We start from the raw sequence: 16232 nt of genomic DNA, 5'->3' as shown, positions 1-16232 counted from the left end.
ACAAATTGATAATGTTTGAGCTAGACATATGATGGTTCATCATAGAATTTTTATCTTGTGCACACTTTATATTTTTATAATTAAAAGGTTATATATGTACACATATATGTCTATTCACATGTATGCATTTATGTGTGTGCATATACTTATACATATATATATGAAAGATATCTTTCTATAGTTCCGATTTACATGAAATATATCGCATACTTGGTTCCACTCAAATTTATAACAGCATGTACACAGGATGATTAAGAAGTTAATTTAATTTTCTTATTTGTTTTCACACCGTACTTACGGCCATATTTTAGAACAATTTTTCACTTTTAATTCAGAAAGAGATTATGTAATCCCATCATAACTCTCTTAACTCTGGGAAACTTCTTGTCACTGGATTAATCATTTGAAGTCATAAAATCGTGTTCGCACCTCACATTTATTTCATCTGTTAGCAGAATTTTCTGTGCTGTGATAAGGCGGAAATACTGTGGTTGTTTTGTGTTTTTTCACAAGGTGAGATTAAAATAACATCTGCCATATCTCCCTCAGGGATCAAAGGTGACATCTCTAGTTTTCATTCTAAATTGGTAGGTAACCCAGGACATGTCTCAATTTTTCAGTTGTCTAGGAGGCTTTTATCCACAAGAATCAAGATCTTCCTTCTTGGATCAGGTGTGTTTCTGTGTGTGTTTTTGTTTCTGACAACTATTAGTCCAGAAATGAGAAATTCTTGAGATTTCAAACTCAAGAAAGTTTCCAAAACGATTTACACCATAAGGGAATTATAACTGCTTTTTAACTGTTTGAGTAGAATTGTGGAGGGTAAAGAATGCTTCTTACTTCTGAGGTATATACTCTTTTTTCCTGTATTCAATGACGAGTAGATAGGATAAACTTACTGAAGAGTAAGTTATGGTGTTGCTATAAAGATGGAGTGGTATCATCAAACAAAACTCCAAGAATGAATCTACTTTTGGGATTAAAGAATGGAATTTGAACTTGAATTCTCACAGCTGAGTTTTCTGGGCTGGTGCCGGGCACTTAACCTTCTGTGATACACAGCTTTATTTGCAAAATGAAAAACATGTTGTTACTTCCAACTACCGTGATCAAATATGACATGGCTTTTTTTTAACCTAAGCATGATATATAGTTATTAAATAGCCATTTTTTTCCTGAGAGTTCTTCTAGACATGATAAGATGTTACTATATAAATATGAGATTATTTTTGCTAATGATGGTGATGACAACTTATAGGTGATGATGATGGTGGTGGTGATGATATGGACAGAAGTTGAATTCATGTTGAATTAACAACATAAAATAACTATAGGTAGAAAATTATGTGTGTTGGGGCACCTGGGTGGCTCAGTTGGTTAAGCGTCCGACTTCAGCCCAGGTCATGATCTCACAGTTCGTGAGTTCAAGCCCCGTGTCAGGCTCTGTGCTGACAGCTTGGAGCCTGGAGCCTGCTTCGGATTCTGTGTCTCCCTCTCTCTCCCTGCACCTCCTCAGCTCATGCTCGCACTCTGTCTCTGTCAAAAATAAATAAACTTTAAAAAAAATTTAAAAAAAAAGAAAATTATGTGTGTTGTCATTCGATATCAGTGATAAAAAATATTTCTGATTACGTATCTTAATGTAGGTGGATTAAAACGCCTGTTATTTTTTTGAAATAATTATTTATTATTTTGTAACCAAGAGAAGTTTAAAAAATTAATTTTACTTGGTTTATTTACCTGGCTTTGTATGAACTCTTATTTTCATTTTTTCCCTTTATATATATGAACGGAAAAATACTGTTATGTTCTCATTTTCCTAATGAAGATATGTCATCTCACCCTAAGGAAAGAAAACAAAAAAAAATGCCCAATTTTATTTTATTCAGGATTCCTTTGTAAAACGAAGTTTTTTTGATCACCACTGGCGTAAAGAAACAGTCATAATTATACAATGAATCTGGTCCGAGATCGGTGGGCTTGTCACAGCATGGGTATGTACTTTCCACTTAAATGTGCAGTTTGGTTTGTGTATAATTTTTTTTAAGTTTATTTATTTATTATGAGAGAGAGTGAGAGAGTATACCAGGGACAGAGAGAGAGAGAAGGAGAGAGAGGATCCCAAGCAGACTCTGTACTGTCAGCGCAGAGCCTGACATGGGCCTCAAACCCACAAACCATGAGATCAGGACGTGAGCTGAAGTCAAGAGCCAGAGATTTAACCGACTTAATCACCCAGGCACCCTGACTTGTATATAATTTTTTAACAATTTTTTTAATGTTTATTTTTGAAAGAAATAGAGCACGAACAATGGAGGCGCAGAGAGAGGAGACACAGAATCTGAAGCAGGCTCCAGGCTCTGAGCTGGCAGCACAGAGCTGGACGTGCGGCTCGAACTCATGAACCTCAAGACCACGCCCTGAGCCGGAGTGGGTCGCTTGACTGACTGAGCCACCCAGGTGCCCCTCTGTAATTGCTAAGATACCTAGAATTTGATACAAGCACACAAGGCATAAGAAAGCAAATTACTCCAGGGGTGCCTGGGTGGCTCATTCAGTTAAGCGGCTGACTCTTGGTTTTGGTTCAGGTCATGATTTCACAGTTCTTGAATTCGACCCCACATCAGTCTCTGTGTTGACTGTGCAGAGCCTGGTTGGGATTCTGTCTCTGCTTCTCTCTCTCTACCTCTCCCCTCCTCATGTTCTGTCTCTCAAAATAAATAAATGAACACTAAAAAGAAGAAAGCAAATTACTCTGATTCACTTATGTCCATTTCATATTATGTTCATGTTATATTTTAAATAAAGTTTTCAAAAACTTGAAAGATTTTTTCCTCCTTTTTTTTTTTTATTAACTACCTAGAGTAAAATCTTTCACAATCTGAGGCAGCCTGAAATAGTGACAGCATAATGATTGAGAGCTGGAAGAATGTTCCACAGACTTTCACCAGTCTCTAGCTTTGAGATCTGAGGGCAATCCATAGCTTCTACACACTTAAGTTTCTTTTTTCTATCGAGTAGAGATATAAAACACGCTATATTGACCTTAGTAGATTTGTATTTCTAGCATTATATTAAATAAGCAATATGATTTTGGCCACCTGTAACATTCAATTTCTTCATCCACAAAATAATACCTACCCTCTTCACATGTTTGATAATTAAATTACATATGGTATGTACAAAAAAATGCTTCAGTATAATTTTAAGTATAAAAGATAATTAGCATCAACATTCCATTTGTAAAAGGTAATGATTGCTATCTCAGGAAGAGAGCAAAATGATTTTTTACTTGTTTTGTTCAGGGACAAGATTCTTTATGTGTCTTTATCTTAAAATGTTATGCCTTATTATTTTATTCATTGTATTATTGCATTATTTTATTCATTGTATTCACTTTAAACAAAAACTAGGCATTTAGGAAGTGTTTACTACATGATGAACATTATTGATACTAAATGCATATTATTTAATTTCACTTTCTAAAATACCCATAACTAATTGTACTGATGTCCTTTGTTCTTTCTTTTTCTCTTTTTTCTTATCATTTCTCCTTCCTTCCTTCCTTCCTTCCTTCCTTCCTTCCTTCCTCCCTCTTTCTTTCTTTCTTTCTTTCTTTCTTTCTTTCTTTCTTTCAAGTTGTTAACTTAGCAAATGTGGCTCCATGAGTTAAACACATATCTAACTCCTTAGGTCCCTGTCTTTCTTATTATACGCTGTCTTTATTTTATTTTAATTTTTTTAATTTATGTATTTATTTTGAGAGAGAGGGAGAGAGTGCACGTGCAAGTGAGTGGGGAAGGGTGAGAAAAAAGCGAGAGACAATCCCAAGCCGGCTCTGTGCCCCTCACGAAATGTGAGATCATTATCTGAGCCAAAACCAAGAGTCGGACACTTAACTCACACCCAGGCACTCCTACACTGTCATTATTATAATGTTTGATTTCATTGCACATTAAGAATTGACTTATTTTAATAGAACGGAAGATCTTGCTAGAGAGATTTTGCCATAGAATAAATCTAATTTTAATCATCTTAAAGGTACAAAAATCATAATCGTGAAGTAGTATAAAACAAAAGTAACTTGATGTTATTGAAAAGGGACATGAATAGAATGGCAAGTGAAGTTGTGAAAATGTGTGGCCCAAGTGGCAGAAAGGCTATGACTCCTATTGGCCTGAATTGTTTTCATCTAGCCATGGATGCAGTCCGTAATTCCAACTCTGAGCTGGTATATCATGGTATTTCCACACGACCAAAGAGAAGGCGTGTATTAAACACAAGCAAATATAGAGAAAACCGTAAGTTCCACGTCGCATCTATTTGTCTGCTCTCGGTACGTTGAGGGGAATTGTGGAATCCGTATGATTAGATCAGTGGCAAACATTCAGTTTAGTTTACCTTCAGGAGGAAAGCAGAAATGAAATTCACTCTACTATACTATTGGAATATATAATACAGTTAAGCAGAAACTGTTCAGTTTGGGGTTTTTTTCATGCTCTGCAAATGATGAGATTATCATTAACATAATAATGACAATTCAGACTGTAGTTTCTTGAGTTTCTTTTCAAGTTTTCATCTAAATTCCAGTTAATTAACATAGAGTGCAATATTAGTTTCCGGTTTGGAATTTAGGGATTCATCTCTTCCATGCAATATTCAGTGCTCATCACAAGTGTGTTCCTTAATCCCCATTACCTATTTAGCACGTCCTCACCCGTCTCCCCTCTGGTAACTATCAGTTTATTCTCTGTAGTTAAGAGTCTGATTCTTGGTGTGTTTCTTTTTTCCCCTCTATGTTCATTTATTTTGTTTCTTAAATTCCACATATGAGTGAAATCATATGAGGGACTTCTCCCAGAGAGGAACTCAAAAAGATGTGCAATTATGTAAAAATGTATTCATCTTGTGATATCTAATAGCAAAACTAAGAAACAATTTAAATACACATTGGGAAAAAAATTAAAGACTGTCAGGAGATTTTTGTCCATATACCAATGAAAGACAATGCAAGAAGCTATGTATAAAAATTTGACAACTTTACAAGACATGACGTGGAATAATCTCCAAGATATTTCCTTAAGTGAAAAAAACTCACGGGATATTTTGCGCAGTTTCTTAAAGGTGTGTTTTTAAAAAGGGATTGAAGGGAACTGTCTGTATTTGTTATTGTATCTACATGAAAAAGTTTAAAAATTATAACCATGATTTATACTAAGGAGGAAACTGGGGGACTTTTGTGGAGAAGCAGGAGGGAATATGTATGCATTTCTACAGTCTCTCTTTTTTTAATCATTTGCAAAGTACCTATGTTACTTGTTCTGGGAAAACTAATTAGGGTAAAAGTACTAATACCACCCCTCCTATTAAAAAAAATCTAATGTTTATATTAAACATGAGCATACCAAAAATGTTTAATCCTTATTTTCTCATCTTTCTCACTCTTTTTTTGTTTGTTTGTTTGCTTGTTTGTTTTCTTTTGTTTCTTACAGCATCTCCATTTTTCCTAGTCCATTCCATTGCTATAGCTCTGGGGATCCACTTCATTATTATGGTAATGATATGCGGTGCCATAATCATACATTGTAAGTGACAGTAGAGAAGTAGATAGAGCATTCTTTTTTTTTTAATATGAAAATTTATTGTCAAATTGGTTTCCATACAACACCCAGTGCTCATCCCAACAGGTGCCCTCCTCAATGCCCATCACCCACTTTCCCTTCCCTCCCACCCCCCCCATCAACCCTCAATTTATTCTCAGTTTTTAAGAGTCTCTTATGGTTTGCCTCTCTCTCTCTCTCTCTCTCTCTCTCTCTCTCTCTCTCTCTCTTTTCCTTCCCCTCCCCCATGGTCTTCTGTTAAGTTTCTCAGGATCCACATAACAGTGAAAACATATGGTATCTGTCTTTCTCTGTATGGCTTATTTCACTTAGCCTAACACTCTCCAGTTCCATCCACGTTGCTACAAAAGGCCAGATTTCATTCTTTCTCATTGCCAAGTAGTATTCCATTGTATATATAAACCACAATTTCTTTATCCATTCATCAGTTGATGAACACTTAGGCTCTTTCCGTAATTTGGCTATTGTTGAAAGTGCTGCTATAAACATTGGGGTACAAGTGCCCCTATGCATCAGTACCCCTGTATCCCTTGGATAAACTCCTAGCAGTGCTATTGCTGGGTCATAGGGTAGATCTAGTTTTAATTTTTTGAGGAACCTCCACACTGTTTTCCAGAGTGGCTGCACCAGTTTGCATTCCCACCAACAGTGCAAGAGGGTTCCCGTTTCTCCACGTCCTCACCAGCATCTATAGTCTCCTGATTTGTTCATTTTAGCCACTCTGACCAGCGTGAGGTGGTATCTCAGTGTGGTTTTGATTTGTATTTCCCTAATGAGGACTGAGGTTGAGCATCTTTTCATGTGCCCATTGGCCTACATAGAGCGTTCTCGACCTAATGGTTGCAATGCATTACTTTGATTAGCATTCAGATGCACAGCAACAAAAACTAATAATACTGGACATGTCCTTATATTTTTGCTATCCGTCTAGAAATTTGTCAACTACTTTTGCTAGAACCGTAAGTTACTAACAACACAAACCCTTTTACTAATTATCGTTTTTTGTTATTGAAATATGTCTTACATACAAGGTTTTAGGTATACAAGGTAGTGCTTCGACACTTGTATACATTACTCAATGCCCACTGCGGAGAGCATAATCTCCATCTGTCACTATACAAGGTCATTACAATATTATTGACTATCCTCCCTGTGCTGTACTTGTCATCTTTATAACATACTTATTTTACAACTGGAAGTTCGTACCTCTTAATCCTCTCAATGATTATTTTAATAGCATTATTCCACCAAGAAGCTCCACTTCCTTTACAAGGTAAGTGAAAGTCTTCTAATATTTTGAAGCACAAATTACATGTATCTCTGTATAATTGGGTATAGGCATGTATCCCACAGTGTTAACGAGAGCGTGTATAAGAAAATGATGAATTCTTGTCCGTAATCCGTAGCGTTCCAACATTTTTATTTTATTTGTTCATCTTTTAACAATGAAGGAGTGCTCCTAAAAAGCAGAAAATACTTAGTCTTTGGCATCTGTGTATATATACAAATGTGTGGGGCCATGTCATTGGAGATGATCAGATTGGCTCATCTGAAATGTTAGAGTTGGAATAAAAGGTATTTAATTTGTCTAGACAGAATCTGCTATAATGCTCAGACCTGTACAGAATTAATAATATATTCTCCCTTTCTAGAAAGTTATTGTGGCCCATGTCCTAAAAACTGGATATGTTATAGAAATACCTGCTACCAATTTTTTAATGAAAGCAAAAGCTGGTACCAAAGCCAAGCCTCTTGTGTGTCTCAAAATTCCAGTCTCTTGAAGATATACAGCAGAGAACACCAGGTTGAGTATTTATTTTAACTTCCCTTCCTCTATTTACTCCTAATCACTGGACTATTACCTGAAACATAAGAGGGGCACTAACCGAGATATGTCTACCCTAAGTCTTTCTGCATTAAAAATAAGAAAGCATTTTGTAGGTATGAGGTATGGTGTTGTTTAAGTCAGAATTAGGCTAGAGGACAGAATCCATTTCCCCGAATGTGAGGGAAAAAATGATTACATGATTATGGCCTTGAATTAACTAAAAGTCTCAGCACTGGTTCTATTTGTGGTTTCAACCAGGATTTCCTAAAATTGGTGAAGTCTTATCATTGGATGGGACTAATACAAACTCCACCAAACGGATCATGGCAATGGGAAGATGGCAGCATTCTCTTACCCGACCAGTAAGTTTATACCAATCGGTGTCTCTTCGGGGGGTTGTCCCTAAACTAGCCCTGTGGTCTTTCAACGATCACGTTACCTCACACAATCCCAGGATGTTCCCATATTCTAATAGTTTCAGCAGAAAGCTCTGAGGGCTTTAGGAAGAGCAGCCAATACCACAACAATGAGTAACATTAATTGCAATGTGCCAAGTGCAGTGCAAGGTAAGTCTAATAATACACCCTGTTTACAGATAAGGAGACTAAAGCAGAGAGGTTAAGTATCACATATATTCATTCTTTCAGGTTTTACCTGAATTGTTGAGATACAATTACATTCCAGAAACTGCATATATTTGAAATGTGCAATTTGATAAATTCTGAGAAGTGTATACATCCACAAAACCGTTAATAACATCAAGATAATCAACATTTATCACCTGCCAAACTTTCCTTTGCACCCTTGTAATCTTTCCTTCCTACTCCTTTCTTTTTTTTAATGTTTATTTATTTATTGTGTGTAAGAGAGAGAGAGCACACACGTAAACAGAGCCGAGGCAGAGAAAGAAGGAGGGAGAGAATCCGAAGCAGGCTCTGTGCAGTCAGTGGAGAGCTCAGACTGGCGCTCCATCTCACGAACCATGAGATCATGACCTGAGCCCAAATCAAGAGTCAGACACTTAACTGACTGAGCCACCCAGACACGCCTCCTTTCTCCCCCTTTCTACCTACCTCTTTCCGTCCCCAGGCAACTAGTCTGCTTTCTGTCACTATAGATTAGTCTGCAATTTATAGAACTTAGTATCAATGGAGGCACTGCTGTTATGTCTGGCTTTTTCACTTGGCATAATTATTTTGAGATCCAGCCACCTCAAAGCATGTATTAAGAACTAATTTCTTTTTATTCTTGAGAGGTATCTTATTTATGGGTGTAGTTCAATTTGTCTATCCTTTCGCCTGCTGATGGATATTTGGGTAACTTCCAGTTGTTGACCATGAACAATAAAGCCACTTGCTATGAATATTTGTGTACAAGTCTTTGTGTGACCATAGGCTTTCTTTTCTCTTACATAAATATCTAGGAGTGGAATGGTTGGATAATAGGTATGTCTTTGACCTTTTAAGAAAGTGCCAAACTACTACCCAAAGTGACTGTGCCATTTTACCCTCCCACTAGCAGGGTGTGAGAGTTCCAGTTGCTCTGCATTATGGGCGACACTTGTTACGGTCCGTTATTTAAACTTGTTTTATCCCCTTGATTAGTTGACCCCTTTGCTACAACATAGTGACCTCCTTTGTCTTGTGTGACTGATTTTGACTTAAAGTCTATTTTGTCTGCCATAACTATAGCCACACCTGCTCTGTTTTGGTTATCATTTGCATGGAATATGACTCTCCATCTGTTCACTTTTGGCCTATGTGTGTCCTCAAAGCTAAAGTACGTCTCTTGCAGGCAGCATATTGTTGTATCTTGCTTTTAATCCATTTAGTCAGCCCATAATACATCATTTTCCCTCCTTCTGACTGCTTTAATGATTTTTCTTTATAACAGGATTTGAGGAATTTGTCCGTAATATGCCTTGGATTAGTTTTTTCATATTTCTTGTGCTCGCGTTTTGTTGAGGCTCTCGGATCTGTGAGTTTATAATTTTCAAGCACAATTAGAAAATTTAACTACCATTATTTCTTCAAGTGTTTCCCCTTCTTCATTTCTCTTTTCTCTTCCCCAGACGCAGGACAATTACAGATCCATTAAGCAAGTTAGAATTGTGATGAACTGGTGTTCTTTTCACTTGTTTTCTTTGTGTTTCATTGTGGATATTCTCTATTGTCCCGAATTCAATTTTTTAAATCTTTTTTCTTGCAATATCTAATTTTCACTACCCTTTCAAGTGTATAGTTCATCTCAGACACTGACCTTTTCATTTCGGAAGTTTGATTTGTCTGCTGTTTCATGAATCTTCCATGTATTTCTTTAACTTTTTTGAGTATATGGAATTCAGTCATCAAAACTGTCATGATATCTGGGGCGCCCGGGTGGCTCAGTCGATTGAGTGTCCGACGTCAGCTCAGGTCATGATCTCACTGTTTGTAGTTCAAGCCTCGCATTGGGCTCTCTGCTGTCAGCTCAGAGCCTGGAACTTGATTCAGATTCTGTGCCTCTCCCTTTCTCCGCCCCTCCCCTGCTCGTGCTCCGTCTCTCTCCATCTTTCAAAAATGAATAAACATTAAAAAAACCAAAAACCAAAAAACCAAAAGCCTATCACAATATCCTTGTCTGTTCATTCTAACATCTGTGTTTGTTCTGGGTCAATTTTAAGGGATGGATTTTTCTCCTTATGGTCACATTATTTTGTGTCTTCGCTTACAGTTACTTTTCTATTAAATTTCATACACTGTGAATTTCACCCTTGTTTAGTGCTACATATTTTTTGTCTCTAAAATTATTCATGAGATCTTTTTTTTTTCCCCAGGACACAAATAAGTTACTTGGAAACAGCTTGATCTGGTTTGGCCTTGCTTTTAAGCATTACTAGAATGCTCAGTCTACAATGAATTATGCCCCACTACCAAGCAAAGACACTTTTAAGTAATCCACCCAAAGCCTTTTGAAATTTGAAGTTTTGCAATATGGCTGGTGAAGACGGGCACGATTTTAGACCCTGTGCAAGCACTAGGAAAGTTTTCTTACACACATGCATTAATCAATACTCTTAAATACACAAGTGAGATCTTCTGCATATCCTCAGATCTCTTTATTTGTTCACCTCTCTCATCTCAAGTCCTATGTCCGGAGAACTCCAGCCGTCTGGCTCTTTGTGGACTCTCCAGTGTCCTATGTATTCCATTTCTATAGCCTGCTCTTTTAACCACTTGATTATACAGCTCAACTGGGCATAGCAGGACCACGTGACAACATCCTAGCGCTCACAGAGTTTATGAATACAGGCTTACTCTTTTGGATGAATGCAAGGGTAGCTCGCTTAAAAGGTCACTTCTATCACTTAGGAAACCTGGCTTAGTAATTTCACCATGTTAGCACAAATCTCAGAAATAAAACCAAAGTGGTTTGTCAGGTCTGCTGCCCTTAAGTCTCGTGATATCACAGAGGAAACAGAAGTTCTTTGGACTCTAAAAGTTTTTAATTCGTTACTTCAAGTATACTTTACTTATTTGAACCTCTAATTCTGGAGTAAGTAACAAAAACATCACAACAACATCCTTGCTAATGTCAGGTTAATTCGGTTCTTTCTGGCAGACAGTTTTAAGCACTTTATATGTATCTTCTCATTGAAGACTCTTAAAAAGCATCCAACAGAGGTCATTTTTAACCTAATTTTGTGGGTAAGGAACAGAATCTTAGAATGTATAATAATTCACTTAAGCTATAAAACGAGTAATTGTGGTAGAGAGTCAAATAAATCCCTTTCTTACACTACAGCCAGAATTATCATTAAACGACTTTAAAGAGTCTCTTCTCGCTGATTTTGAAGTTTACTTTGCTTCTTTAACGCTTAGTTGGCAGTGATCAATGAATGACCTCTTACTGTCATCTTTTTCTTTCAAATGTCCCCTTATATTCATTGTCAGGGACTATTCATTATATATTTAGAATTTGGATGTCCCAGTTTATCTTACAATTGATCTGGGGTGATCTCTTTTCTGTATGGCTGGATTTTATTTTTGGTAAAAAAAAAGTTTATTCTCTGGAAATACTAATAAAATTTTGTATCACCTTATCTCAACATTTATCACTCTGCAAGTGCAAATGTTTGTTTTGGAAGCCAAAGCAAAACAACTAGCATATTAAGTTTCGTTTTGTGCACGTGATAAGTATTTGTTGAGCATTACTCAATTTCCAGAAACCATACAGAGATAACTACAGGGATGAATAGTACAGAACTCCATCAAGACTTTCACACTTCAGTCAGAGATATGGTTTTAAACAAGTAAAATCCAGAGTTATGTTGTGGTGGACGTGCGATGTGAATGGTATGGGAAAACAGACACAGAAGCTGAAAGGAATAGAAAAAAAAATCCGATTTAAAGGTGAAACTCTAATGTGCATAGATTGAGACCAACTAAGAGCAGTTACTAAAAATTTCTTAATTGTTTTTTCTCTTATAGTAGGTAGTGGTTTCTATATAGGCTGAGTTTCTTCTCTTGTCCTTTTTTTATTTTTTTCAAACATTTTTAATGTTTGTTTTTGAAAGAGAGAGACAGAATGTGAGCCTGGGGAGGGGTAGAGAGACAGGGAGTCATAGAATCTGAAGCAGGCTCCAGGCTCTGAGCTGTCAGCACAGAGCCCGATGCGGGCCTCGAACCTATGAACCTTGAGATCATGACCTGAGCCAAAGTCAGTCACTTAACTGGCTGAGACGCCCAGGCTCCCCATCTCCTCTTGTCCTTTTAAATACGTACTATCAGACCACAGTCTTTCTTTTTTTTTATTGTTCTGATTCACATCAATTCATCATCACTCTTTGCTCAGCCTTCTATTTCTCACCTGTTCCTAGCAGAAAAGAATCACCAGATTCCAAGGCAAAATAGATACACAGATAGAACTATCTCTAGATGGAATGCCTACACACACACACATGCACATATATATGTTTAAGTTTATGTTATAAACACATATATATATTTATATACACCTAAACATATACACGTATATGTATATATAATACATATGTATATTATATATGATATAATATTATATATGTATGTATATATACACACATAAAATATATAAGAATTTTACAATTCATTTTTATTTCCTTACCAGGTAAAGTTGCACATATCTAAAGAAGATTGTTTATTTTTGCATAAAACATGACATCTGCTGACCTCATTGAATTCTAACTGCATTTCTCATTTACTTGTTTAAAAAAACATTTAAAAAATTTCATTTCAGGGCTCCTGGGTGGCTCATTCCGTTAAGTGCTAGACTCTTGATCTCAGCTCAAGTCACGATCTCATGTTTTTGCGCGATCCAGTCCTGCATTAGGCTTCGTGCTGACAGCACGGAGCCTGCTTGGGATTCTCTGTCTTCCCCGCTCTCTGCCCCTCCCCACTGTCTCTCTTTCAAAATAAAAACAAAACTTTTTAAAATAAATATAAACACAAAACTTTTTCAAAAACCTTTCATTTTGCTCAGGTACATATACCAAGAGAGCCTAGACTTCCTAAAATGACAAATTTCCAGTGTAGACAAAATAGTGACCTATACTAGAATGAAACTTCTACTTTTATAACCGAGTTGGCTATATTCTGCATATCTTTTATTTTTTTTTTATTTTTTTTTCAACGTTTATTTACTTTTGGGACAGAGAGAGACAGAGCATGAACCGGGGAGGGGCAGAGAGAGAGGGAGACACAGAATCGGAAACAGGCTCCAGGCTCCGAGCCATCAGCCCAGAGCCTGACGCGGGGCTGGAACTTCACGGACAGAGAGATCGTGACCTGGCTGAAGTCGGACGCTTAACCGACTGCGCCCCCCGGGCACCCCATGCATATCTTTTAACTAAGAGATACCAAGCATGGTCCTAAAACATCCTGAAATGATATTACTTTAATACTTATTTTTAAATAAATTGTATTGCATTTTTTTATATTTATGTATTCATAAAGTAAGTGATGAATATAATTTGTCTTTCTCTCTAATCTAGACTAACCATGGTTGACATGCAGAATGGAACCTGTGCAGTTTATGGATCAAATTTTAAAGCTTATACAGAAGACTGTTTAACTCCAAACACATACATATGCATGCAGAGGATTGTGTAAAAAGCTGATGATTATAAAATATAAAAGATTCAAACACACAGAAGCCTTTTGCCAAATGTGCTGTGGAAAAAACTTCCAGCAGAAAATTCCACCAATAATTATTGTATTCTTTTTCCATCTATGACCTGACACAAAAATAACCTTGCAGGGAATAAAGGCCAATAAGTTAAAAAACTTATCTTCTATAAGAATGTTTTGTTTAATTTTTGCAAAATTTGGGGTAACGAACAGATTCATTTTTACATTTAATAAACTGTTGATGAAACCCAGGGTTGAACTAAATTTCAAACTATGAGTTTATTAAATGTACACAAAAATTTACACTAAGAAGGCTTTTAGAAATTTTGAAAATCAAATAAATCTAAACTGGGTGAAGGGTACATGAGGGTTCGTGAAATTTACTATATTGAAACATTTTCAAAATAAGGGTTGAAAGGTCAACAGATACACCCTCAAAATTTCAAAATGCCACTACTATTTTAATACAGCACATTTTGGTAGAAATTGAATTACTCCCCCTAGTACTGCGCTGACTGCTGCAAAATACAGAAAATGAAGAATTGGGTTTGAAGCGGACTTTCTAGGCTTCGAGGCAAAAATGGCGTTTGAGTGTGAAACCCGTGGAGCGACCAAGATGTTTCTCGGCAAACCAGTAGGATGACAGAACTCTTGGCAAATGGAATAATAACGTACAAGTGAGCAGCATTTGGAAGAGTCTGTGACTCTAAAGGAAGCCACTATGTATTGACAGGTCTGGTTCTGCGTTTTATTTGTTCATTCATTCGTCTGTTTTAGATTCCACATATGAGTGAAATCCAATAGTATTTGTCTTTCTCAGCCTGACTTATTTCACTTACCAGAATATTCTCCAGGTCCTTCCATGTTGTCAACAAATGGCACAATCTCATCCTTTTTTAGGGCTGTGTGATATTCCATCATATATGTCCATATATATCTACCATGTCTTCTTATCCATCTGTCTATTGGTGGACATTTAGGCTGCTTCCATACCTGAAGCGAACGTAACATCGTGTGTCTACTATACACAAACCGAAAAAAGTTACCAAAAAAAAAATCCATTTTGATAAGAGGAGAATGATGAAGAAGACAAGGAGCTTAAGAAGGGGAGGAGAGAGAAGCAGAGGCTAAATCCAGAGGTGTGGACCTTTGTGCACCCATTATAATTTTGGTTTTCATTCCAAGTGCACTTGCCATTTGTGTGTTTTGTGACAGGCATGAAGCCATGGATTGAACAGCGTTTTCGTGGAAAATTACGATAAAACGTCATGAAAAAAATCATATTCTTAATTTTTTTTAATTTAATTAAATTTTTAAATTTAGTTTTTAAATGCTTGTGTAAAGTAATACGCACCAATCATAATTAACAAAGCTTAGCATTTAGTCAGGTTTGTTTTAAGATTTTATTATTAAATATTTAAATCACAGAGAGTGAAATGTTCTCACCACAACAATAAAATGGTAATTATGTGACCTGCTGGATTTGTTAACTAACCTTATTGTGCTAATCATTTGTATTGTAGATTTGCTTTATGTATCAATTGTATTTTTCAAATCCATAATATTATATATATATATATGTATATATATATAAAGAGGCAGAAATGTGAAATCAAGCTTATTCAATGTAGTATCAAACTATCTCTGTCTTTAATATCAATTTTATCCTTGTCAATGTTAAGCTAGCCTATGAAATGTATTTAGAAATTCTTTTTCTATTTTCCAAAACGGCTTGTATACAATTGAAAAATATAACCATGAAATTTTCAAAGAAATCTTCCTGAAGTCCTCTGCTTCTCTTTATGGAAAGAGTTTAAAAAAATAATATTTTCGGGGCGCCTGGGTGGCTCAGATGGTTAAGCAGCCGACTACCGATTTTGGCTCAGGTCCTGATCTCAAGGTTCATTTCATGAGCTGGAACCCCGCATCCCTGCTGTGAGGGTAGAACCTGCTTTGGATCCTCTGTCTCCCTCTCTCTGCCCCTCCTCCTCCTCTCTCTCTCTCTTTCTCTCAAATAAATAAATGTTAAAAATTTTAAAAAGAATAATATTTTCATGGTTTTAAAAATATTCAAGCTTGGAATAAGCTGCCTTACCCTAAACATTTCTCTTAACAAAGCGTCAACACTTTCAAATTTATTTGCACTAAAATTATCAGTTTTCTTTTAACTTTCTAAACTATTTCATTTCTATATCTCTATATGTGTCCCCTTATAATGCCTAAAAATATTTATCTATGCCTTCTAACGTTTTTTCTTTTACAAATTTTGCCAAGTGTTTGTTTGTTTTGTCAGCCTTTCAAAAGAACCAACCTGTTGCTTTGTGAATTCTCCGTACTGTTTACTTATCATAACCATCATAATCTAACTCATTCTTGTATTTATTACCTCCTTCCTTTTATCTGATTTGAATTGCAAGGACAATTGATTTACTTTATTGTACTTAATCTGCTCCTATCATTTAATTTTTTTTTTAACGTTTATTTATTTTTGAGACAGAGAGAGACAGAGCATGAACAGGGGAGAGGCAGAGAGAGAGGGAGACACAAAATCTGAAACGGGCTCCAGGCTCTGAGCTGTCAGCACAGAGCCCAACGCGGAGCTCGAACTCAGGGACTGTGAGATCATGACCTGAGCCG

At 36.4% G+C, this 16232-nt stretch overlaps 1 protein-coding gene across 1 annotated transcript; it reads left to right on the top strand.

Moving 5' to 3' along the window:
* Positions 1–572: 572 nt before the first annotated feature.
* LOC122472687 (NKG2-D type II integral membrane protein-like) lies at positions 573–15370 on the top strand. The gene is made up of 8 exons (XM_043562466.1): positions 573–672; positions 1890–1994; positions 4197–4301; positions 5493–5585; positions 6859–6894; positions 7274–7425; positions 7708–7811; positions 13460–15370. Exons 2-8 carry the CDS (start codon positions 1955–1957, stop codon positions 13575–13577), a joined length of 648 nt encoding a protein of 215 aa, XP_043418401.1. The 5' UTR covers positions 573–672; positions 1890–1954; the 3' UTR covers positions 13578–15370.
* The last annotated feature ends 862 nt before the right edge of the window (positions 15371–16232 follow it).

The sequence above is a fragment of the Prionailurus bengalensis genome, chromosome B4 (genome assembly GCF_016509475.1).
Source record: "Prionailurus bengalensis isolate Pbe53 chromosome B4, Fcat_Pben_1.1_paternal_pri, whole genome shotgun sequence".
In the NCBI taxonomy this organism is placed as follows: Eukaryota; Metazoa; Chordata; class Mammalia; order Carnivora; family Felidae; genus Prionailurus; species Prionailurus bengalensis.
The sequence above is the reverse complement of the archived record's forward strand: the minus strand, read 5'-3'. Positions and strand labels throughout refer to the sequence as shown.